This window comes from Pelobates fuscus, chromosome 1, assembly GCF_036172605.1.
Source record: "Pelobates fuscus isolate aPelFus1 chromosome 1, aPelFus1.pri, whole genome shotgun sequence".
In the NCBI taxonomy this organism is placed as follows: domain Eukaryota; kingdom Metazoa; phylum Chordata; class Amphibia; order Anura; family Pelobatidae; genus Pelobates; species Pelobates fuscus.
This window is the reverse complement of record NC_086317.1, coordinates 12,354,883-12,381,469: the sequence shown is the minus strand read 5'-3', so window position 1 is coordinate 12,381,469 and position 26,587 is coordinate 12,354,883. Positions and strand designations below refer to the sequence as shown.

Genomic DNA, 26,587 nt, shown 5'->3' with positions numbered 1-26,587 from the left:
GTTAACAAGTATTACGTGTGAAATATATTGTAGAAAACCCAAAACCAATAAACACACCTTCATCCCCAGTAGTCTCTTTCTTCTTATTGCGCTTTATTTTCTTCTTAAATACTTTTGTGAGGAACGCGGCAAACTTATTGTTCTCGCCAAGGGAAGCCTGGAAAGTTGAATGCAGAGCCTTCTCTCTTTCTTGTAGATTCATTATATCATTTTTCTTGGTCTCCAGCTGCAGCAGGTAATCCTCAGACTTCCTCTGTAAGAAAGAAGACACAATGTCCAGACCGACAAGCTCCACTATTCACATATTAGAACCAAAAGTGGGTGAGGCTCCAGGATACACAACATGCTGGTGGGAAGTGTATCAGCTAAATACCTTCACTTCTTCTTTCTCAAACATACGCTCGCTGACTTTTTCCTGGAGAATGTCCTCATGCTTCTCAAACTCCTTCAAAAGGAGAAGCTCCTCAAAGAGTGTGATATGCCTCAGGTCACCCATCTTCATTTCCACATCCAGCTTCAACTTCTGGTGCCGTAAAACTCGAAGTTCTGCATCAAAGTCAGTTACCAGGTCGTTAATCTGCGATGGAGAGAAAATGGCAGAAGAATCAATATAACATACATTTTTTTGTACTTTTAAATATTTTTCCCTTGATGTGCTTTACATGATATTGCTACATAAAATCCTAGGCCAGGAATCAGTCACTCAACCTAATAAAGAATAGTAACATAAATATATGCAGAACCAATACAAAGAGCTCTCTGACCTGTTGATTACCAGAATCACCTCCCTCAATATATAATAATCTCCCACATTCTATATAAAGATCTCCTGTACACTCCTCCCTTATCTTCGAGTACGTGAGAGTACGTTCCCTTTAGCCATCATTATTTGGAAATGATGATACATTAAATATGTAATAATTCCATTTTATCTTATCTATGAGTGTGCCGACAAGTTGACTTCCAACCCCGGTTCTAAATGAAAATCTCCTGCATGATGAGCTCCACTCTCACCTTCTTTATGAGGAGCTCCTGCTTGTAGATGTTCTTGATCTCTTCCATCTGCATTATCTCTTTTTCCAATTTCGACAGGTCTGTTTTGTCAATTGGTGAAGGCCTACGGATTGTGGAGTACCTGTCCTTGGCAGAATGGTTCTTTGAGGAAGATATAAGAGCTGCCTCATCTAGCTTAATAATAGCATTTTTTTCTGCTCCAAAGCCACCAAAGTTCCCCTCGTGTGATGTCCCGGACTCCTTGGATTGACTCCCCTGCTCCAGTTTAAATTTCCTTAGTGTTTCAGTGGTGTACTCAAACTTCTTCTCTGGCATTTCATCTGGAAGCATACACGGCACTGGTGGGATAGGCAGGTGTTTAGAAGCATCTAGCATGGACTGAGTGAGTCTCAGTTCCTCCACCAACTGCTGGATCTCCTTTATTGTGCTCACTTTGAAGTCTCTCAGAGACATAATGCGGATGTTTATTGCTGTTTTCTTCTCGTGCATCTGTACCGAAAAACACAACCATTAGTAGTTCTGTAATGTTATAGCCTATCAATAAATAACAAGGAGGTGTTACTTCATTCGAAAGCACATCATGTACTCCTTAGATAGTGAAAGTGTCTGTTTTTATAGACATTGAACTGCTATAGTTACAGAAATAAGGCACGGTTAACCCATCCTATAAATGTTGCCCATCAGACTGCAATTTCTAAGGCAGATAAACTATAAAGAGTCCCACGGTATGCCAATCCCACCTTATTTTCTTTCTGTCTGTCAACAGATTGTGGGAGAAACCAGGTTCTATTTGGTCATTTGGGGGTCAAATATCAAAACAAACACAAGATTTATGGTAGATATGTTATATTGGGCTAGAAGAGTATACTTTGAGCGTATTACGACCTGTTGTGTGATAAGGCTTTTCCATAGCTGTGTGGTACCACTAGGGGTTGTTCTCGTCCTGATCGGGTGATTTTTTTGCTTACAGGATTTTTCACTAAAGCCTGAATGGGCCTGTATCAAATGGGGCAAAACTATCTGGTTGTGTACAGGGCCATTTGCACTGCAAAATCCAGTCATTGTTCACGCTATCTATGTGTGGATTTCACAGACAAGGCTTCGAATAGACCTGAAATTCATCATGATTTCAGCCAGACTGAATGTTGCAGGACTGATGAATTTCAGACCCAAATGCTACAAACACAGGTCTGGATTTAAACAAATCTGAGCTATTTGCTTGCTGGTAACACTAGTACCCAGTGGACAAGAAGTTTAACACCCTCAGCAATGCTAGGGTTAGTTATGTGATGGATAGCTGGTTGCCACATTATAAAAAGTTTAAAATGAATACAAAACCTCTCTAAACCCCCACCCTTCACTTATCTAATAAATTTTTAAAACGAATGAGTGACCGGCATTGCTTCAGAGTCGATAAAAAGATCCCATTACATGGTGGTGGGGGCTGTAGAATAACCAGTAAGTGGGCATCGGGTCAGGGGCTTAAAATGTCATAATGAGGTGTGTCCCCATTTAATAGCTGCTACTCATGGCCAGCAGGCGGCGATTATTACGTTTGCCCTGACTACCCACTAATCCTAATAAAAGTGAGGGGCCCAAACACCTGTAAAAATGTATTATACTTGCCATCGCAAGTCTTCTTTCTTCTAAATCTTAAGCTCCAAAAAAGGCAAAATAAAAAACATAATCCCTGATAAAACAGATCACATCCGCGCTACCAAAAAACAAATCCATCTTGGCCCTGCAAGGAGAAGGAGGATTCGAGGCTGAAAAACACTTTTTAACCCCTTAAGGACCAAACTTCTGGAATAAAAGGGAATCATGACATGTCACACGTCATGTGTCCTTAAGGGGTTAAAGGTTTTCCCACACTCTGAATTGCCAATAGAGGAATCTGATTGGTTGGCTTGTAAGGCAAGTCTCTCTTCTCTTGAATATTCTGTAAATACAGATCATTTTAACTACTTAGCATGCTTTGTGTAATGCTCGTACCATGCTTTCCAAAGCTGCCAGTTCATTCCTCTTTTTCTCAGCATTAATACGCAGGTGCTCCGGCACGGTGTAATCTTTTGCCGTCTTCAGTTTGAAGTCCCCCATATTCTCCTTGGCATGTTTAATGGCCAGCAAGGCATGTGGATCTTCATAGTCTTCACTAGGCTTCTGCTTGTACCTGAGTAGAGTAAAAGAGGTTAAATATTACTTATATTATATCATATGTCGGGTGCTTTCCTTACCTGGAATCTAGTACCTCGGTGATGACCAAACCAAAATGAAATGATTCAAAACTTGGAAAATGGCACCTACATTAGGAAATAAAAAATGGGTTGCAAGAGTATACTGAGAACGGGCAGCAGCTGAAATAGCCTGCCCTTCGGTGGTCCCCGCTCAGATCTCAAGCTGGTTTTAGCTCATCTTGTGCCATTACAGAGAGAACATCTCTGAAACATGTCAGACTGGTCCCACCCATACGGGCAGTCCAGATCCAAAATGCCAGCAAGTTCCCTCTGCACGAGAGACACAGCAACCCCAGACAATCGTTTCAGCCTAGTTAGGCATCATCAGTGAGGCATAGCTGATATCTCCCTAGGCACCGTGAGCAAGGGGTCCACGTCTGGATTATCCCTTTAAAATTGTGGAGAGCAAAAAAATGGGTTGCAGGAGTATACAGAGAACGTTTTTTTGCTCTACATTAGGAAATAAATTATCTGAAGTTCGGGAATCACCTCCCTCAATAAATAATAATCTCCCAGATGAAATAATCACACACCCGCACATGGAGAGACACACAGATTTTAGCGTTTCTGCTAATCTCTCATTGACTGCATTGTGCTAATTGAGAACACACAAACACAGATTTTCAGTAATTCCATATGGCAGGAATAGGCCAGATGTAGAACTACGACTCCCATGATGCTGTGACAGCCTTTATAATGGAAAAGCATAACAGAAGCTGTAGGGTGCATCTATGTTACTCAAACTACAACTTGTGGTGTTAGATTGCTCGTGTAGTGTATAATGTCCCCACCATATAATAGTCTTAGAATGTAGACTGAACAGCCGCGTCCAGTGTGAATAACTGACTGAGGATATTCCTATTACAGTATCCAGGGATTTCTGAATTGTGAAAACAATACATGAATCAATGCTCTCCCCCTGCGCTTAGTAGTACGTCATAGCATTGACCCTTCCTGGCTGGATCTGATGGAAGTGAACTCTGAAAACATACAGGGCTGGTAGTTTACTGGGAACATATTTTTTCTTTATATAAAACAAGGACATTGAGTAATAATATCGCACTATAAAATGATTGACGGGTTTGCCAGAGGGCTGACTCTGCACTTGGAGTCAGGTTTAGGTCTTTAGAAAGCGCTTGTGAGCTCTCTAGAATGTGAAACCAGTAAAAACCATCTGGAAAGAATTGATAGAAGACTCACAGTTTCTCCCACTCCATTTTCCTTTTGGCAATCTTAGATTTTGCCTTCTCTGTTTTCTCAACCGTCTTCTTCATTCTTTCAAGTCTCCCACCAACTGTCGGCTTCCCGGCCAAATGCGGTTTCTGAATAGGCAGTTCAGCCTTGGTCTCCTGTCTGACACTCTGCTTGACTTTACCTGGAAAATATGGAACAATGCACAGGTTTAATGGTGAATGCACACTAACTTACTGACATAACTCAAGATGCTAATCACATGATGTCAAATGACATGAAAAGAATCACTCACTGAAAGAAGGGTTAAGAATTAATGGCAGGCTTGGGAACCTATAAACTATATAGCTCCTCTATCGCCCATCCCTGTAAACACAGATGGAGTAATGTGATAAAGAGAGCAGTGGAGGTATGTATAAAACACACTTACCTCTTCAGCCCTATGGTGCTTGGGTATTGGATTATAAAATTCCAGGGCACATACAGCTTCATTCAGAATGGGGGAATAAATTATTGGTACATAGCCAGTAAAACAGTTTAGTTTGTTAAAAGAATATAAACATGTACTTCCAACTCTTTAGTGCTCTCCTCACCATTTACATTAGCAATGTGACGGTAGTCACTGGTACACTTCCAAGTCCCCTTTTATGTCTACGTCACCTTGTACTTATTAGGGGCACAGGGTGATCAGGAAGCCCAGTCTGGCCTGCCCAAACCAGGCTTCCACAGATTGATCGTCTATGAGAGCTCTATGCACCCGACTGGGACAAACTTACAAACTGTGTGGAACTTTGTCGAAGAAGCTGCCAGAATGGATTGACTCCATTCAGGTCCCTGACCATGAACCATCGCTGCCATCTCCTAACGCACTTGCCTTCAGCTCCTAAAAGGCGGCTGGCTATCCTCTCATAATTACTCGATTTGTCAAGGCGGGTTATAACCTCTGTTAAGGTGGGGGCTGTAATTGCTTCCACCTATATGCGATGGCTGTTTTAGCTGCTATTAGACAGTGTATAATTATTATTACAAATGCAGAAAGATAAGTACTGCGCTCACTCCCATCACTACTGGGCGGCAGCAAAGACTACAGTGCACATCAGCCCCAATATATAGTAAAAACCAAAGAAAAATAAGTTACCTGCGCTCTCTCCTTAATCGCTATGTATTTTTAAACAAATGGAGGTTTTTTAGTTACCGCCAATGGCCATGAGAGGATAAGCCCACCTGCCAACGTCAAGGCAGACCCCCCCAGGTGGTTCCTAATTGCAATGCAGCCACCCATCCCATGTGTTCCATATTAAGGGTTAATAATATATAGGGTGTAAAAAATACCCCTTTCTGTCTCATTAGAGATCTTTGCCAGATCTCAAGGAAGAAAGGTGAATGGTTAGAGTTAGGACCCACCTAGGGGGGTATGCCTTGATGTTGGCAGGTGGGCTTATCCTCTCACGGCCATTGGAGCGAACTAAAAAAAACTCCATTTGTTTAAAAATACCTAGGGTTAAGGAGAGAGCGCAGGTAACTTGTTTTTCTTTATTTTTTATTAGTACATCCTCAGGGAGCGGGGTCGAAAACATGTGTAAGAGATAGGATTCAGGATGCCTTGGGACAACAACCTTCAGGGCCTCTCTGAAAAATGTTTCCAGTGCGTGCCATAGTGAGGTAATTTTGGGGCAATCCCAGAAAATATGCTGAAGGGTGCCTACTTGGCTCTGGCATCTCAAGCACTCTGCAGGCTTGGCATGATATATACGGGCTAGTTTTGCCGGTGCCATGTACCATCTCATATTTAATTTGCAGAATGCCTCCCAATGTGCTAGGCTTCTAGAGGCCCGTTTGGTGGTCCTTAGTGCCTTGTACCAGGCTGCTGGCAGGAGCTGCTTATCCAGGTTCTTTTCCCAATGGTGCATATAGGCTATTGTATCCTCATCCCCATAGGCCATGAGGGTATTGTAGCAGAAGGATAGAGCATTAATGTGTGGAAGTTCCCCCATACACTTATGCACAAATAGTGGTCTATGTGCGCTATCTTGTGTTATGAGTAGTGCTGCATTCATAATATGTTTGATACGCAGGTATGTGAATAGTTCCCAGGAAGGCAGAGAATATGTCCTCTGGAGCTCAGGGAACGGCTTAATGCACGCTTTGTTGTAAAGGGAACCCACACATCGGACACCTCACCTTATCCACGGGTCTAAACACATATCCGTTGTAAGAGAGGCAACAGCCTGAATTGGTGCCTCATATAATAGGACCTTAACTGAGTTAAGTTTGGGTACAACCTGTTCCCATGTACGCAAGAGTCATTTTGTGGAGGGCAGCATAGTACGAGGCTGTACCTGTCTCACCGAGCCTGCCCAAAGGGCCTGTTCCACTGTACCACAAGATATACACGCATTTTCCAGCGCTAACCATACTGGGAGTGTAGTACGCTCGAGTATTGACATGCCTTGTGCTAGTATCGAAGCCTTATACTATAAATGTACATTCGGTATATTTAGGCCACCCTTCGTGTATGGTCTCCATAGCAAGTTCTGCGCTATTCGCAGGGGTTTCCTCTTCCAAAGGTGTGCATTAACAACCGTTTGGAATTTCTTTAAAAGTGCATTCGGTAGGGCTATGGGTAAGGTTCTGAAAAGATATAGGATATGTGGTAGTGCCATCATTTTTACAGTGTTTATGCATACTAACCACAATATTCCCCTATCCTCCCATGATTAAAGTTGATGGTCCAGTTTATGTATCAATGGGATGTGGTTTTCGTTTACTAGCAAGCAGGACGTCCTGGGGAGTTTTATGCCCAGATAAGATATCGACGTGGTGCGCCAATCAAATGGGTAAATGGATTGCAGGCTTTGTACCGTCTGCGCCGGCAGTTGTATTGCCAGAGCTTGGGATTTTGGGGAATTATTTTTATAATAGGAGATCCGTCCGTATCTACCCAACAAGGTCATAAGGTTTGTTTTGAATATGTTTATTGTTATCACATCATAACTTCCATTTCAAACTTGGGTTTGTTTTTAAGCGGGTAATCGCCTACGCAGAGGCACGGTTATCAGTTACATAAATCGGAATGCCATCTTTTTGCCTGCGCAGAGGCAAGTTAATCCTGACGTTTATAATACATGTCTAAACAAAGTAATGCATAGTACATTTTACATTTTACACATTACACTTAACTAACGGCTACCTTATTTGGAGAGTGCAATGAGGGTGGCATATTTTAGCAATGCCCTGTTCTTGCCCTTTAATGCCTGTGTCTGCATATTAATTTATTTTGCCTTAGACTGCAGTGGAGACATATTATGCAATAAAGGGCTAGTGTTTTGTTTGCATATAGCCCAGAGGTGTCTTATGAATACATTGTTTTTTCTTACTACCAGAAATGTAAGCATAGTTATTGAGTGCGTTGTTTATGTGTCTAACATGTTCGTACTTGCCATGTTATGTTATAAATGTATTTTGCATCCGGACTATGAATGCTAATACTAAGCGCTATCTATGTGATCATGGAACGTTCCTTTAGGTTTTTGCTTGTTTGTGTATGAACCTCCAATTGTAGAAGTAGATACACAAGTGGCTAGAACTTGCGACACAGTAATATTTCTACGCGGCTACCGCCGGGTTATGATCAGAATATGTTCCCATTCATATGGCCGTATTTAAGAGACACAACATAAAAATTTGTGCACTATGTGTTCCCAGATGAGGGAGCATACTTATGGTTACCACATCTATTCTCGGTTATATGATATAGTAAATAACGGTTACAAATCAACAAAATTGTAGCTTAAAGGACCACTCTAGTGCCAGGAAAGCATACTCGTTTTCCTGGCACTAGAGTGCCCTGAGGGTGCCCCCACCCTCAGGGACCCCCTCCCGCCCGGCTCTGGAAAGGGGAAAAGGGTTAAAACTTACCTTTTTCCAGCGCTGGGCGGGGAGCTCTCCTCCTCCTCTCCGCCTCCGTTCCTCCCCGTCGGCTGAATGCGCACGCGCAGCAAGAGCTGCGCGCGCATTCAGCCGGTCGCATAGGAAAGCATTCATAATGCTTTCCTATGGACGCTTGCATGCTCTCACTGTGATTTTCACAGTGAGAATCACGCAAGCGCCTCTAGCGGCTGTCAGTGAGACAGCCACTAGAGGAAAAAGGGGAAGGCTTAACTAATTGATAAACATAGCAGTTTCTCTGAAACTGCTATGTTTATTAAAAAATTAGTTAACCCTAGCTGGACCTGGCACCCATACCACTTCATTAAGCTGAAGTGGTCTAAGTGCCTAGAGTGGTCCTTTAACCCCTTAAGGACACATGACGTGTCTGACACGTCGTGATTCCCTTTTATTCCAGAAGTTTGGTCCTTAAGGGGTTAAACATGTTGCTGAGACTTTTCAGGCCTCTAGAACCACCCAGCAGAAACCTGGAGCATAACATAGATAAGATATGGTGCTGCATAATGTAAAGCTTTATATGGTGCTTCTCGAATAAACAAATGGCCGGCTTTTTGCGGCTTTGGTTGCTTTCGCTGAGGCGAATTTGTCACGGCCTGTTTAGCTCAGCCTTTTGGTACATATCAGCGTACTGTGTGTTTTACTCTATAATAATCTGTGGTGCCTATTTGTTTTGGTTAGGGCTGTGGTTGTGCAGTTGCGTGCTCCGGCCCTTTGCTTACTGCCCTGAGTTCTAGTGTCTCGTGCGGCTATTTGTGTGTATTGATGTTGTATTGGCTTTGTACGTTTCGTGGCCGTCCCCTTTGCTAGTAATGGTGGAGCCGTTTGCGGTAGGTCCGTGTCTCCTCTATTGCGTGTGTCTATGGTTGTACCTGTGTTGTGTTGCATTACTCCTGGGCTCTGTGTGTCTGCCACTAGTGTTGCGTCTTTGTGGTTTATGTTTCGGTGTTCCTGAATCGTTTTCTGTGCATGCCGTTCATGTGGTCGTGGTGTTGTCGTGTCTAGGTGGATTCACTTGTGTACATGGCTGTGGTGCTGTCCTGTGGGGTTTGGGGTGGATCATATAGGTCTGTGTTTGGACTGTGGGTGTGTGTGGTGCTCGGATTGTGTGATTTCGCAACTCCTGTCAGTTTCTGTCTGGCTTCAGTGGCCGTCGGCTCTATGTTGGAACTGTCCATGTGTTTGTAGTGTTTGAATTGTATACTTTCCCGGATGGGTATGTGTAGAGGGCTAGGATGCTATCCAGGAAAGGGGGAGGGAAACCCACCCTCGCCATCACCTCTCTCATATAAATCCAATTTAAGCAATCAAACGCCTTTTCGGTGTCCAAGGCTAGCAATAGGCCCTGTTGGTCGTTGGCGTGGGCCCAGTTAAGTAGGTTCAAGAAGTCCAAGCACCGGTGACTAGGTTCAGTTCATCACTGTGACGAACTACCCTTTGCCACTGGCTTCTGGGGGTCCTGATTGCCAACCTCCTGCCCCAACACTATGGGCCCCGGATAAAGACATGCTAAAAAGGGACTTCCATGTGAAAATGTGCCTCTTCCCCTTCCCCTTTTCCCTGTCCTATTGTTCTCAAGCAGGGTGTTGCCCCAGGGATACTGCCAGACCAGTTTAAACTAGCTGCTTTGTCCCTCCTAAATCTCCCATCAGCCCTTGCTATTGTCTAACCCCACCCTTACTTGTACTATAGTACTCTATGCACCCTATTGTACTAGAGTACTTATGTAAATGAGACTGTAAAATATCTGTGACTATGTCTAGTAAAGTTAGTTGCTGTTTTAACCTTCACAAAGTGTCGTCTGGTGTTTTGGGAAATCTGTTGATGGAAAGTGTGTCCAGGGCTATATACAGAGTAGCCTGGTCCAGGGTGGAAAAGGCCCTCAGTGATCCCAGTCAAGCCTCGGCGACTGGGTCTGAAGTGCTCCAACTTCGATCAGAGTCCTGGAGCTCCGTCACAAGCAGGTCCCCCTGCCTGGGTAAAAGCCAGTAACTTAGTTATTTCCCCTCGGTGCACAGGTAACTGTGCTGCCGTTCCTGCCTCCTTGGCTGAGATCATGAATAGGAGCACTGCGCCAGTCAGCGTCTCCTCATAGAGATACATTGACTATAGCGTTCCTTTAAGTCACCAACTGCACTCTTGTCCATTCAACCCTGAAAATTGCAGATTCAGCTTCCTGCGGTTGAAAATCACCATTTCATTTTTCCAAGATCATTACAAAATTACCATTGGATATTACTAACATGATTAATAACATCTGTTAACCATTGTCTAATTGCGTAAAGTCTGAGAGATTGTGTGAAATGCTTCCTGCATATTAATGATTTGGAGAAATAGCTCACCGGTTTCCTGGCTGTCTTTGGCCATCTCTGCTTCCTTCAGGTACTGCTCATACCGTGTCTGCCGTGTCTTGCCACCAAGCCCCGTCCACTTGTACTGGTTGCTGAGGCTCAGTAGTCTGTATGTTGACACTTGGTGATCGCTGTTGATTCCATGAACTGTCACTGTGTCAAATTCAATGTTATCTCGGAACCTGGAATACAATTGTAAGGACATGTTTTTCCCCTACTAGAACCTCGTATAATCAAACTATGAGCAGGTTATTCTCTGATGACTGTCCCTTAGCAGGAATAACAAAATATCACATAATTCATATTATTTGGGTCACCAAGACTGCAATCACTATGGATTTCAGGACCCAAATTAATTTAAATTACACAACACACATAGGCTTTGGACTGTTCTACACTGAGTAAATATTTTATGGGTAAAAGTATACCCCAACTGCAATAATGTTAAATATAGTCCAAAACATAGCATTCATTGCCTTATTAATGTGTTTTATTGTTTTTTTTTTACAAAAGACTTAAGTCCAGTACCTCACTTAATTGCATCACAGGTATCGACTTCCCAAATGTCCACTTGTTTGGACAGAAATCCCGCATTTCCCTTCTCTAACTTATTGTCCATTAAATGTATAACTGAGCATTAAAGCTTAGATAAATGTTTGTTTACTAAATTAATTGGGCTTAGAGATGAGTGCTTGAGAATAAAACACTTTCTTTTTATTTAAAATTTATATTTAAATGACATTAATATCCATCTGTACTTCCAGACTATGTGAAGTTATTGCCCCTGCCAAGCGTCCACCTGCACTCCCTAAAACTAAGGTGTCTGTTTCTGGCAATGAGTAACACTAGGAGGTAGGCCCGGGTACTATTGATAAGTTGACACAAGGCACAGAGAGTCTCCTTTCAGCTGAGGCAGCAGATCACTTGATGTGTTCCTGTGAATGGCATTGCTATGAGTGCTAGAGTAATTATCTACTAAAACACAGATAAATAAGTCCATTGTTTCCAGTGCTAAGTTTGAGTAATCATGGAGATTTCAATGGCAGATTAACCCCTTAAGGACCAAACTTCTGGAATAAAAGGGAATCATGACATGTCACACATGGCATGTGTCCTTAAGGGGTTAAACGCAGCTGTGGCTGGTCATTGCGGGGGTAGCAATCCACAGTAGTTGGAGTAGTGCAGGTTGCCTAACCCATGTCTTTGAATGTTAAACAAACTGAGAAAAACTGTCAGATGATATTTGTGATCATGTCCTTCCTTCCTGACAGTGAATGCAGTTTATGTCAATCTGTATTGACCCTGACTGTAACTGTAATTAGCCAGATTAATAATCACCGCGCACAGAGCTTCTTTAAGCCGATGTTGTGTTTTTCCTGCTCCCAGGCCAGCTCCTTCGTTACGGTACGTATTCTTTCCGAAGTCTGCCTCTCCATCTCTTCCCGAATTCTCTGATCCATCTCAAATTCCTAAAAAAAAGAAAGGCAATATGGTTACTGTAAGGGAGATTAGCAACACCCTGCCCCATCCCACCAGCAATACTGTCAACTTCATGCTATAGGATTAGCGCTATCTGCAGACCTTTCTGACAGAATTCATGCCAAATAAACTGTAATACATATAACGGCGGCCTTTCAATTTGAAAAACCAAACCGTTTCAATGTTCTCAAGCTAACTGAAGCAGAGCATTCGGCCCCTGCATGTTTTCACCCCTGATTCCTGCCGGGTGTCAGCCTTCTCTACCGGCTATATTGGTAACGGTAAACGTAACGGAAAGTGCGCTGTTATTGGCTGCTCACACAGCTAAACGGAATGATGCCTGTGTTGATATGCGTGCTGAGATTACTTTTATTTTGCCATGTAAGCAATCATTGCATGCGTGATCCTGGCAGAACATTTCATGTAATAAAACTTAGCTCACTGATGCATACCGCTCTGCCCAGCTGCATGTGTGTCGGCAGCTTTGTATTGTCTTCCAGCAGAATCCTGAACTCATTTCTGAGCTCTGCCAGTTCGTGTCTCCTGGCAGCCTTCTTCTCTTCGGCTTGTTTTAGTTGCAGGTCATACTGCCATTTCTGCTTCGCCTTCTCAATGCTGTTTGTGAACATTAATAAACAGTTTACTAGAGCAATCTGATTCCATTGGCCTAATCTGCCAAATTACTCATATGGTAGATATATTGCATTGAGGGTGATGGATCCACTGACATTACTGCCGGTTATATTGTCTCTAAATCTTATCAATCTGGTTTGGGAACTCAATACCTTTACCTCAAGCTGGATTAGAAAGATCCAATGAACGTGTGCGAGCTCCCTACAGATTTCTATGCTGACTAAAGAACAGACACTAGTCCGTTAATGGACCACCACAACCTTTTCACCAAAATATTAGTCTAGACATCTTTATATTATCCATCCCATTGCAGACAATTCTGTCTAAATTTGTACAAAAGTGAGCTTTAAACTAGATCTATGTGTTCTGATTTTTATATATAGTTGTATTGGGGGCTACGATATTATGTCACATTGTGCACATGCTAGAACTACAAGCTTGCTACAGTAGAAATGAATCCGATTGTACCTGTACGCATTTGGGTCATCAATATCGTCTGCAGGTGTCTCTCTTTCCAGATCTCGCTGTAGCAGGAGGAGAATGAACACATGGTAGACAGATAGCAGTAAAACTGGTTTACATTCCTTTACACATTATACTGCAATAAATATATGATTTGGTGCCATTTCCAGCAGATCACTAAGGTATAGTGATGGCCCGAACTGTTCGCTGGCGAATAGTTCCTGGCGAACATCACTTGTTCGCCACGGACGGCGAACACATGCGTTGTTCGGTCCGCCCCTATTCGTCATCATTGAGTAAACTTTGACCCTGCCTGAACCTCACAGTCAACAGACACATTCCAGCCAATCAGAAGCAGACCCTCCCTCCCAGACCCTCCCACCTCCTGGACAGCATCCATTTTACATTCATTGTGAAGCTGCATTCTTAGTGAAAGTAGGGACAGTGTAGCTGCTGCTGATTTCATAGGGAAATTGATAGCTAGGCTAGTGTATTCAGTGTCCACTACAGTCCTGAAGGACTCATCTGATCTCTGCTGTAAGGACAGCACCCCAAAAAGCCCTTTTTAGGGCTAGAACATCAGTCTGCTTTTTTTTTTTCTGTGTAATGTAATTGCAGTTGCCTGCCTGCCAGCCTGTGTGTCAGGCTCACAGCATATACTGTGCCCACTTGCCCAGTGCCACCACTCACTCACTGGTGTCCCAATAGCTTGCATTTAAAAAAAAACTAAACTTTTTTGACTGTAATATAATAGCAGTCAGTTTCCTTCACTAGTGTGCGTTTCAGGGCCTGCCCAGTGCCACCACTCACTCATATCTGGTGTCCCAATAGCTTGCATTTAAATTAAAAACTAAACTTTTTGGACTGTAATATAATAGCAGTCAGTTTCCTTCACGAGTGTGCGTTTCAGGGCCTGCCAGGGCACAGTGTCACACCAGTGCCACTCATATCTGTTGTCACAGTAGCTTGCACGCATAGTACCACTAATCGAAAAAAAAATGACAGGCAGAGGCAGGCCAACCCGCAGGGGCCGTCGTGGTCATGGTGCTGTGATTCCCTTTGGCCCTAGAATAATGCCCAGTGTTCAGAGGCCACGTACCCTGAACTTGAAAAGTTCTGCATTAGGTAAATGTTACATTCCATAGAAAATACTGGGACTGGAGACCCTGTTTATATAACACTATAAACAGCATCAAAGAAATATACAGAGAGAGGCAGAATAAATTATCTATATATTTATCCTAAACAAGGTCAAAACAATAAGTCTCTACAAGTTGCATTTCTCGTCCTATCTAGCCAGTAAATAAAGAATCAAAATTGCTGTACGACCTAATCTGAAAAGATTCCATTACACCAGGGGTAGTCAACCTGGTTGTCTGGGATTTCAGGTGGACGGTGGTGGGTTCTGCAGAAAATGCCCAGTGGGCCTCGATGACTGTGGACCAAGGACAGCAGGGGAGATTCTTTCATCTCCCCGGCCTGCCCATGCAGAGCCAGCCTGCTGTAATCCCTCTCGGGTTGGTGAGGAGATCAAAGATCTCACTCACTGGCCCGCTGGCACTTAGTTCTAGCAGAGGGATTGAAGGGCCAGGGATGTTCCCTCCGCGAGCAGGCTGGTCAGAGCTTTGTCGCGCGTTACCATGGCAATGCTCCGATACAGTATTGTGCTCGCAGGAGGGCAGGAGAGTCAGCCTGCAGCCTGCAGCCGGAGGAGCTGCAGGCTAAAGTTAGCATGCCACCACTGGACCACCAGGGCTTGAAACGTGATGTCCCCCCTCCCTGGTAAAATGTAAGAAGAAAGGAGGGGAAGACATTAAGATAGATTTTCACATCTCACCTACCTACACACAGCATAGACCCTATGCACACTTCACACACTACAGCCCTCGCACTGCCCCCCTCGCAAACACGCATTGCCCCCCCTCACACGCACGCACTTAACCTCCCACCTCCACACACGCACTGCCCATCCCTCACACACACTCCACCCCTGACACACACTGGGAGGAGACATTAAGATAGATTTTCATATCTCACCCACCTACACACAGCATAGGCCCTATGCACTTTTCCCACACACACACACTGCCCCCCTCACCCACGCACAAACCCCGTCATCCATGCACTAATCTCATTGCATTTTACAGATTATTATTACAGCTCATTTGATTATTACAGATAATTATTACAGTTTATCATTACAGTGTATTGTATAATCATTTGATCTCATTGCATTATTACAGATAATGATTATTACAGTTCATTGTATTATAACAGCTAATAGTAGCAATGCAGTGTGTGGTATTTGTGGCGAAACCGACCTCGCCACTGTGCATTGGAGAAAACTGATTGCCAGCCTCTTGCCATGTGACTATGGCCCCTGGGATGTATTGCCCTTTAAAGACATTATTTGGGCTTATTGGATTTTGAAAAAAACTTTTTCTGCCCCTTTGAATACATGAGAAGGTGTGCCCCTCCCCGTTTCCTGTCTATTGTTCTCCAGCAGGGCGTTGTCCCAGGGACACTGCCAGACAAGTTGGAACTTGTTGCTATGGTTTAACCCCATGGCGATTTGACTGTGTTTGTGGTATCTGAGCGCTGTTCGGATATAGTGAGCGCTCAGATCCAAGCTATCTGGGGATAGGTTGAATGTGGGGGTTCTGTTAAGTATAGGAATTATGTATTTTTATGTGGTTTTACTGTTGTGAATAGAGCTATTTTCTGTATGCTGGAGGTAATTGGCTTACCACAACCAAGCCATGCTTGCAGATGGTCACAAAGGGACTTTGAACTAACTTTTGACCCACTGGACCAATTTGCATGATTCTGACGTAAGTTTTGGAGTATGCTGATTCTGAAAATGTAAGTTTTATGTGAATGTGATGTATACTTTTAGAGTTATGAATATTGTGTAAAACTGTGTATTTTCCTGCCTGTGATAATTACATTAGACCATTGTGTTCAGTAATTATATCACGGGCAGAGGGTAGGATTTTGTGTGGGAGTGTCTGAGTGTATTGTACGTACTGATTGGTTGTTCTGCAAAACCCTTTGGGCAGTACTATGTTTGTAGAATGTGAATAAAAGAGGCTGTATGTGCCAGTACAGTCAGTTCTACTTCACCCTCAATTTGGAGTGCCGTCTCTTATTGGGGGAATCTGCTCTGCATAATCTCTTGCTATATTCACTGCTAAGCTCTTGTAAGAGCTTATTCCTGTTTTGCTCTCTGGAGGAGTCTATGGTGGTTATGGTGTCTGCTGCAGTGCTTGGAGTCCTCCGGAAGCGCTAGGAGCATCCTTCAACGGAGGTACCAGTCGGGGTGCCAGGTGATCCGTTACAGTATTAATAAACCTCATTGTATTATTACAGCTCAGTGTATTATATTATAGATAATTATCATTGTATTACTACAGCTCACTGTATTATATTATAAATAATTATCATTGTATTATATCCAACACTTAGTATATTATATTATAGATAAACCTCATTGTATTATTACAGCTCACTGTATTATATTATAGATAAGTATCATTGTATTGTTACAGCTCAGTGTATTATATTATAGATAAACCTCATTGTATTGTTACAGCTCAGTGTATTATATTATAGATAAACCTCATTGTATTGTTACAGCTCAGTGTATTATATTATAGATAAACCTCATTGTATTATTACAGCTCAGTGTATTATATTATAGATAAACCTCATTGTATTATTACAGCTCAGTGTATTATATTATAGATAAACCTCATTGGCTCAGTGTATTATATTATAGATAAACCTCATTGTATTATTACAGCTCAGTGTATTATATTATAGATAAACCTCATTGGCTCAGTGTATTATATTATAGATAAACCTCATTGTATTATTACAGCTCAGTGTATTATATTATAGATAAACCTCATTGTATTATTACAGCTCAGTGTATTATATTATAGATAAACCTCATTGTATTGTTACAGCTCAGTGTATTATATTATAGATAAACCTCATTGTATTATTACAGCTCACTGTATTATATTATAGATAAGTATCATTGTATTGTTACAGCTCAGTGTATTATATTATAGATAAACCTCATTGTATTATTACAGCTCAGTGTATTATATTATAGATAATTACCATTGTATTATATACAACACTCAGTATATCATAATACAATAATCTGCAGGAAGTCAGTAAGCTGTAATGACACAATGAATAGTGATGATAACAATCTGCTCATATGAAGCCTTGCTTTATAAATAAACCCCATGGAAATAAATGATAATTGTGTTTAATGACGTACCCTTGGGGAAGGCACTTTTGTTTTCGTTACTTTCAGATCGCGTTCTATGTCTTCCATGGAAAGAATGCTGAAGGTGAAGATGTTACCGTCGGCCCCACAAGTTACTAAGTATTGATTATCGTAGCTGCAGCAAACAGCTTGGATGGTCCCGTATTGATTATCATGGATCCCAAGGCACCAGTAGCCGTGCATGGAGGTCAATAGGGAATCATTGGCCTGAAGAGGGTAGACTCGGACTGAACCATCCTGCATCCCACAGAACAGCAGCTGCTTGTTGGAACTGGGACAGAAAAGAAGCCATTTCACAATTTATTTAGGGAACATTTAGCATTTTATTTATTATATCAATATCCCTCAAAATACAGACTGGTATTGGATATGGATATTATCTTAATAGTAGACTTCAGTAGAGATTGAACTAGAGATTCCTTTTGGAAACTGTCTTTCTGGGTCATGCTGGTTAGTTCCACGTTAAATCACAGCAGAGGGCAGTGGAAAGGCCGGCCAGTTCATGGTCCTGTCACTAACTGGACATGCTGGATAGTTTCACGTTAAATCACAGCAGAGGGCAGCGGAAATGCTGGCCAATTCATGGTCCTGCCACTAAATGGAAACTTCTGGCCTGCCCCGCTTCAAGTGTCCTGTCAGAAAGGACCTTCAGTGCAGCAGGAGGTATTGTCACTGAGAAGAGAAGTCGCCTAGGTCAAAAAAGTCTAGATTACCTCACCTTTAGTTTCACGTTAAATCAAAGCAGAGGGCAGTGGACATGCTGGCCAGTTCTGTGTAATATCACAGAAGAGGGTGGTGGTCATGATGGCTAGTTCCATGTTAAATCACAGCAAGGGGAGGTGGACATGCTGGCCAGTTCCACGTTAAATCACAGCAAAGGGCGATGGGAATGCTGGCCACTTCCATGTTAAATCACAGCAAAGGGCGGTGGTAATGCTGGCCAGTTCCATGTTAAATCACAGCAGAGGGCAGTGGTAATGCTGGCCAGTTCCATGTTAAATCACAGCAGAGGGCAGTGGTAATGCTGGCCAGTTCCATGTTAAATCACAGCAGAGGGCGGTGGACATGCTGGCTAGTTCCATGTTAAATCACAGCAGAGGGCGGTGGACATGCTGGCTAGTTCCATGTTAAATGAATCACAGCAGAGGGCGGTGGACATGCTTGCTAGTTCCATGTTAAATCAAAGCAGAGGGCAGTGGTCATGCTGACCAGTTCCATGTTATACCACAGCAGAAAGCAGTGGAAATGCTGGCCAGTTTATGGTCCTGCCACTAACTGAACAATGCCCATCTCCCAGAATGCTCTGCTACAAATTGCGTGAGTTCTAAGTTGACTTTTAAAAACCTAAGAAGATATCTCCTTGTAGATATAAAATGGTAAAAGAGCATCACTCTATCTATATTTATATTTATTTTATTATTATTTCTGTTTATTTATAAAGCTCTAAATACCGACCTGAAATGAGCTATATGGATGGGGTTTTTTGCAGAATTTTCAATAGGAAGGGCCTGTAAGGGTTCATCTCTCCTGCCAGAGGGATCGGACATCTGACTGTCTGCAAACTCACAGAGATAGAGAAATCCTGAGTCGTAGCCATCCTACGGGATGATAAAAACAGAGCATTAACTGATTGCCAGTAATATTGACAGATCCTCTCATAAAATTCAGAGGGGACTTTATAGATTGATACATATTCTGTGTCTAGTAAAGTGCAAGGAGAATGAATTAACTGTTCTAGCTGTACTGTGTGTGGTGAAATGCAGAGGGGAGTAAATGGACAGTTCTAAACATTCTGTGTGTGGTGAAATGCAAATGGGGAGTAAATGGACTATTCTAAACATACTGTGTGTGGTGAACTGCAAAGGGGAGTAAATGGACTATTCTAGACATACTGTGTGTGGTGAAATGCAGAGGGGAGTAAATGGACAGTTCTAAACATACTGTGTGTGGTGAAATGCAAAGGGGAGTAAATGGACTATTCTAGACATACTGTGTGTGGTGAAATGCAAAGGGGAGTAAATGGACTATTCTAGACATACTGTGTGTGGTGAAATGCAAAGGAGAGTAAATGGACTATTCTAGACATACTGTGTGTGGTGAAATGCAGAAGGGAGTAGATGAACTGTGATAATGTACTGTCTGGTAAAGTGCAAAGAGAATGAATGAACTATTCTAGATGTACTGCTTGTGGTGAAATGCAGAGGGGAGTGAATGTACTGTTCTACACATTTTGTGTCTGGTAATATACAGAGGGGAGTGAATGGTAAATTGCAGAGGTGAGTGAATGGTATGTTACAGATATACTGTGTCTGGTAAAATGCTGAGGGATTCAATGGACTATTCTAAACATACTGTGTGTGGTGAAATGCAGAATGGAGTGGGTGGACTGTGATAAATATACTTTCTGGTAAAAACAGAAAATAAATTAATGGTGTGTAATATATATACTGTGTCTGGTTAAATTCAAAGGGAAATGAATGGTGTGTAATAGATATACTGTGTCTGGTTAAATTCAGAGGGAAATGAATGGTGTGTAATAGATATACTGTGTCTGGTAAAATACAGACGATAAATGAATAGGCTGCTATATGACGCTCAATAAAATCTAGCAGGGAATGGATGAGTTATACTGGTTATTCTAAGAAGGTAGGTCTACCAAAGAAAGCCAGAATTTTCCAGGAGTGGCATAAAAACCACAGAGGATTGGGCTGGGATCTTCAGGCACATAAAGTGGTGGCAATGCTTCTTCATCCTCCATCTCTAACTGCATTTCTTCTTCTGTGAGGTCCACTCCCTGGTCCTTCATCTGCTTAATCCAAGCTTCCTTAGTCTTGTTCTTCTCTTCCCTATCCTTCTGTATGCGAGCAATCTCTGCCTCCCTCTATAGAAAGAATGTTAGAAATCAAATTCTCTTACATCACACCTATAAAAATAGTTCCTCTTTCAGACACAGATGGCAGACTATCTTGGGAATCATTAAACCCTCCATGGTTATGCGCTTCACAATAAACATGGGAGGATGAGAATGCCTGGATGGATTGAGAAAATAGAAGCATGTGTGAACATGGAAGGATGTGTGAACATGGAAGGATGGGAGAACATGGAAGGATGGGAGAACATGGAAGGATGGGAGAACATGGAAGGATGGGAGAACATGGAAGGATGGGAGAACATGGAAGGAAAGGAGAACATGGAAGGATAGGAGAACATGGAAGGATGGGAGAACATGGAAGGATGGGAGAACATGGAAGGATAGGAGAACATGGAAGGATAGGAGAACATGGAAGGAAAGGAGAACATGGAAGGATAGGAGAACATGGAAGGATAGGAGAACATGGAAGGAAAGGAGAACATGGAAGGAAAGGAGAACATGGAAGGAAAGGAGAACATGGAAGGATAGGAGAACATGGAAGGATAGGAGAACATGGAAGGAAAGGAGAACATGGAAGGAAAGGAGAACATGGAAGGAAAGGAGAACATGGATGGATAGGAGAACATGGAAGGATGGGAGAATATGAAAGGATGAGAGAACACACCGATGTACTGTTGTCATATTCAAATTATATACTATTCTCTGATCTAGCAATTTACAAACCTCCATCTTGGATCTGATGCTGGAGAACCTGAAATACTGTAAGGTAAGATCACGGATCTCATATGTGATGGAAGGATCCCTCTTTTCAGCAGCAGGAGCAGGGATCTGAACAGCGTATCCATTTCTACAGAGTACCAGCAGCATGTTCTTCTCCTGCAATGTGTGTCAAGAAGCCAATGTCAGTTTAAGGGAGAGCCGGGAGAAGGTTGTTAACCTGTGGATTTGCCCAAATAAGGAACTAAAACTTGCTTGATATTTTAGAGGAAATTGTACCTAACTATAGTTCGAGAGTTGCAGGGTGGAGAGGATTGTTATACGTTTCAGCTGACAAAACAATATTATACGGTGATATTATGCTCACCGTAGGGCAAGATACTTGAGCTGTTGTCTGATCTCAGTATTCTCTTGCACCCTGTTTTTTGCTCTCCCTTAGTTCAAAGGGTACTCCACTGATGAGGCCTATCAAGGCTGAAATGATCATCCGGGTTGCTCTAGCTCTTGTGCAGAGAGAGCCTGCCTACGTTTCAGATCTGTTCCGAAATTTTGGGTGGGATCAGTCTTATATGCAAATTGCCTAGGTTCTCTTTGTAATGGTACAAGGTGAGGTAAAACCAACTTGAGATCTGAGCGGGGACCCATCAAAAGTCAAGCTACTTGATCTGTTTCCGTTCTCAGTCCTCTCTTGCACCCTGTTTTTTGCAATATGTGTATCTTGTTTGTTTCTCTCCTTTCTCCCATTTATGTACCATCTGAGTGGATTCTTTATTTATTGTAAGTGTTTTTTTGTGCCAATCTATCTGCTTTGGTGGTAACAGTAAAATATTTGGTGTGGATTTAAAGTCACAGTGCACTTTTGAGTTAGATGATAAAAAGCACTTTATTGTGAATACTTTTAGATTCAATTATTTTGGACACTTCTGACTCAGACTGTTAGTTTGTAAATCTACAGCTTTGATGACACCATCTTGATGTGGAAATCCTGCTTAAATATTAGCCATATTAACCATAGTGCCTCACAACATGTGCAGTACCGTAATGGTAACTAATGGAAAAGAACAGGAAGTTGATCTATAGTGCTCTAAGCAAAAAGAGAACTCCATTTCTGAATAAAACAAAGGGACATTACAGTTAATCCCATCACATTAGTGTACAAAACTATTTTAGGGACAGTTGTGTGCAACTCACAAGATTGCTAAACTAAGGTTCTAAGTTAGATTTCATCAGGAACTCGCAAAATCTACCATTGATAAAAATGTCCCCCACACAAGTAACTTTGAAAGACATCTAATAAGCTTTGCACCGGACTCCTCTAGGGCTATTCACTAAACTGGAAATTGTGTAGACCTGACAATGACAGGAGCATCACTAAGCTGTAATTTTAGGTATGGACAGTTTAACATGCAAGTTAGAAAAACATACCTAAGGCTCTGGGAGAAGAACCTCAGAGTTTAAAGTGCAGATGGGTTTCCCTTAGTGTGACTTGGGGAGAGGATCGGCAAAGCTAGAATTGGGGAACAAACTACCTCAGATAGGCTTTTGGACCAGTACACCTTAGCTGGATTTGGAAAGTTGAACAATTGAGGTAGACTTGGGGAGGGGAATACATTACTTGGGGTTTGTAAAATTTCATGAAAACCAGATGATAATTCTCAATGTGATTTAATTATCCACTTGCCTAACTCTGATCCAATTTTTGGGATTTGTGATTCAACCCCAAGTCATAACCCATTCATAAGAACTAGAGTCCCTGGGATAACACTGTACCTCCCATTTTCTATATTTTAATGCGAAGTGTAAAGTGCTAAGCTCACTCAGATAGAACATTATTATCAAGTGATACCTCCTTCATTGCACACAGAGCATAATGACATCTAAATTACTAATGGTGGGGATCATTTAAAAGAGAAAACAAGATACCTTGTCGTATGTGCATACCACCAATCTGTACAGTCACCTACATGCCATGTCCTACTGTCATTTATTTACCAAGCCATAAGCAAGGTTCATCGTAACCTGTCACTGACAGTATGGATTGCACAGTGTCAGACCCAGTATAAGTACCCTGACAGGCATGCGAGACTAGTCCGCAAAAGCCTGTAAGTTACTCATTGTATTTATTACGTTTTCTCACTCAACTAATATAACGAAACGAATAGCCAGTTAACCTAGCTTGTGTCACTCACTATTACTGATTTCTTACTCACTGGCTTATCTTTTATGAACGTGTTTATTACCTGATTTTGCTGTTGTGGCATTACAGGTCAGCGTGCACTTATATGCACCAAAAAAAAAAAGAATAAAAAAAAAAATAGAGAAAACAAGGGCACAGTCTATTCTACATTGTTTCCCAGAACTCACGTGAGACGATGGAGACCAGTGAAGCTCGGTCACGGGACCTGGAACACGGACAAATCCAATAGGCTCATATTTATCTCCAACAGCAAAGAAAAAAACAGTTTTGTCGTCACTCTGCAAGATGAAAACAAATAAAAATAAAATGATACTCCCATTCTTAGTCTGGATCAGACTGCTTATCATAATAGTGATAGCTCTGCAAATTATTACATTTATACTTGTTTATAATACAGTACATAAAGTAGTAGTTTGTGTTTTTATAATTCTCTTTTTTAAATTAATGCTGCATTTTACTGTTTCGGTTTATATCTTTGACGCAACTGCTGGATATTGGGTTTAATAATTCCTTATACCATGAAACACCTGACACTGGATGTTAAGAATCTAAAAGTTCTATTTTTCTGCTGAACTATAAATTTGCTTTGGATTTTCTCATGGTGCTGAGCATGTAGATCACACCAAAGGTTATCTATCATTGGTTTAGAACATGCCATACAATGTGTCACAGCACAACTCCTTAAATCAACACGGTTACATAAATAAACAGAGGTCGTTACCCCGGTGGCGAGGATTTCTCCATTGCGCTCATATGCAAGAGCTGTGACAGACGCAGTGTGTGGTTTGAAGGCCTGCTTCAGGCTGATCTCGGCATCTTGAGTACCTTTGCGCCCCGCCACAAGTCTAAACCCAAGGGGACTGTAAACTTCCAGAATACGCACAACGCCATCTTCAAATCCAACCACGAACAAGCCGCCTTTGGGATTGACCTGCATTCAATAGTCATTCTTTCCATCAATAAACAATCAGAGCCATAATACCATTATAAGCATAGACACAGAGCTTTTTGGTAAACACCATCAACGTACTACCACCACCACAAAATCTCCAGATAATATAATCTAAAACCAATCCTGGTGTAAATGTAACACCTGATAAAAGAATAAACATCTCTATGCTCCCCAATTAGTGGCAATACTGTAATAAAGAAAATACTCTGACATCATAGTGTTGCTTGGGGATGGGGCTTTAGAAGCTGGAGTCCCATATGTGGTTGCAGAGCCCCTAATCTCTACAGTTGGTGGAAGGAGGATATTAATGTTTTGTTTCTGTTTTTATTATTACTTTTTTTTATTTTTAATAAATCATGGCAGAAAGGCAATGATAGTTCATCACATATCCTCACCTGTCTTTTAGTTTAGGGGATCGTTAAATTTTCCTTTGGGCTCAAGTCCCAGGGGTTTCTGGAACTTAGCATCACCCGTGTTTGACATTCATCTACATTGACTAAAGTTGGGCCACGTGAGGTTTAAATCAGAGAAATACGCAGAATTATACTAGTGAGAACAACGTTAAGCATTTTTCACCATTTAATAAAGGATGTAGCTCATAATATAAAATGTCAACCCTAGTAGATGTGCTTATGTGTAGGAATAAACTACTAATGGTGGCTACAACAAGAAGTAAGAACGTACTGATTTGAAGCTAGAACGTGCCAGGAAAGAACCCTGTAACCCACTAATTGGAGAATGTGGGGAAAACAGCTGTCAGTGAAGAAGTCAAATTGTAGACTATAACACGTTAGCAAGAATTATACAGTGTAAGGTAGATTATCCCCACATAGGATCTGGCTCAATTTTAGGTTCACCTTTAACCTCTCCACCAACCCTTTTTATGACCTCGAACAGCCCCTGTTTAAGAATCCTAATCCCACTATAAATGGATCAGGAGATCTCCTTTGCATGCTACCACTGACCGAAAACCAGGTACTCACCATACGAGGAGCCCAAACCAAGAAAGTGCCTCCTTTTTTGAATTTCATCTCAGCTAAAGGATTCTTCCCAACAAAGTCATAGATTCGGACAGAGCCTTCAGCAGGAAAACAGGAAGAATAGGATTAATATCTCAGACTGTGGATAGGTCCTATTTATAATATATTTTCTGCTTAAAAAGAGGCGTGGACACTTTTTTAGATTCACCAAATAAATATAAGCAAGGAGACACAATGAGTCTATGAAAAAAAATGAGAGAAATGGACAGAAGAAAAAGAACAACATTGCAGCAGTTAGAACCCGTAAATAAAATGGAAATTGTATTGCATTCCCAGCTTCATGTGTACTTACGGTCAAGCGATGTAGAGGCCATGAGGTGCGTGGAAGGAGACGCATCCAAGGCTGTAATGTTCCGTGAATGGAATGAAAAAAGACGTTCAGGGTCCTGGGTCTGAGGAAAGCAGAATTTAAGTTGTTTATTTAACATGGAAAGTTAATAGTAGAAATTAGGCTGCATTAAACCGATCTATAAGTACATATCACTTAAAGCGGCACTGTCATGCCATACTTAGCTTTCCCCAATCGATTCCTCTTCTCTCCCTCTGTCAGGATCTGTTCTTCATTTCTTTCTGTCTGTTCTAGTTTTCTTTAAAACATAAGACAAAGTATGGACTATTTGTCTTATCGAGGTTTCCTACGCCTGACCATCTATGAACAGCGGAGGAGCAAAGTGTGCTCCGTTTCCTGTGGTCCGAGAAATTTCCCAACAATTCTCACCTTTCCTCCATGATCTTGCGATTAGCGAACCCGAACTGTAAAGTTCGGGTTCGTACCGAACATTACAATTTTTGGACCCCGAACCCGGACATTTCAGTAACAGTTCGGGATCGAGTTCGGTGTTTGGCGATTTAATGGCGCGTTTTGAAAAGCTGCAGGACAGTCAATCAACAAGCGTTTGACTCGTGTGCCCTTAGAAGCCATCACAGCCATGCCTACTAATGGCATGGCTTTGATTGGCCAGTGCAGCATGTGACCCAGCCTCTATATAAGCTGGAGTCACATGAGCTCTTATTAGTGTAGGGAGAGGATGCTGCAGCTGTGAGGGACAGATTAAGAAATAATTGAATCTGCAAACTACATTGATTATTTTTGTGGGTGCTATACTACATTTTTGTACCCTGCCCTGAGCCCAGTGCCACAGAGAAATAAGCAATCAGTCGTTAGGTGGGCACTTGCAACTGCATGTGTGCCAGGCA

At 42.0% G+C, this 26,587-nt stretch overlaps 1 protein-coding gene across 2 annotated transcripts in view; it reads right to left on the bottom strand.

The window, feature by feature from the left end:
* The window catches only part of CFAP44 (cilia and flagella associated protein 44), an 84,831-nt gene that overhangs the window by 12,972 nt on the left and 45,272 nt on the right, over positions 1–26,587 (bottom strand). For both annotated transcript variants that reach the window (XM_063446297.1, XM_063446302.1), the window contains 17 exons: positions 25,683–25,782; positions 25,334–25,428; positions 24,120–24,329; positions 23,566–23,676; positions 21,208–21,360; positions 20,269–20,493; positions 19,068–19,210; positions 17,604–17,883; positions 13,316–13,371; positions 12,667–12,829; positions 12,074–12,204; positions 10,727–10,917; positions 4,449–4,623; positions 3,007–3,184; positions 1,015–1,503; positions 374–577; positions 58–253 (listed from right to left, as the gene is read on the bottom strand). In XM_063446297.1, the coding sequence (XP_063302367.1) occupies positions 58–253; positions 374–577; positions 1,015–1,503; positions 3,007–3,184; positions 4,449–4,623; positions 10,727–10,917; positions 12,074–12,204; positions 12,667–12,829; positions 13,316–13,371; positions 17,604–17,883; positions 19,068–19,210; positions 20,269–20,493; positions 21,208–21,360; positions 23,566–23,676; positions 24,120–24,329; positions 25,334–25,428; positions 25,683–25,782 (3,100 nt within the window). The remainder of the gene's footprint in view (positions 1–57; positions 254–373; positions 578–1,014; positions 1,504–3,006; positions 3,185–4,448; positions 4,624–10,726; positions 10,918–12,073; positions 12,205–12,666; positions 12,830–13,315; positions 13,372–17,603; positions 17,884–19,067; positions 19,211–20,268; positions 20,494–21,207; positions 21,361–23,565; positions 23,677–24,119; positions 24,330–25,333; positions 25,429–25,682; positions 25,783–26,587) is intronic.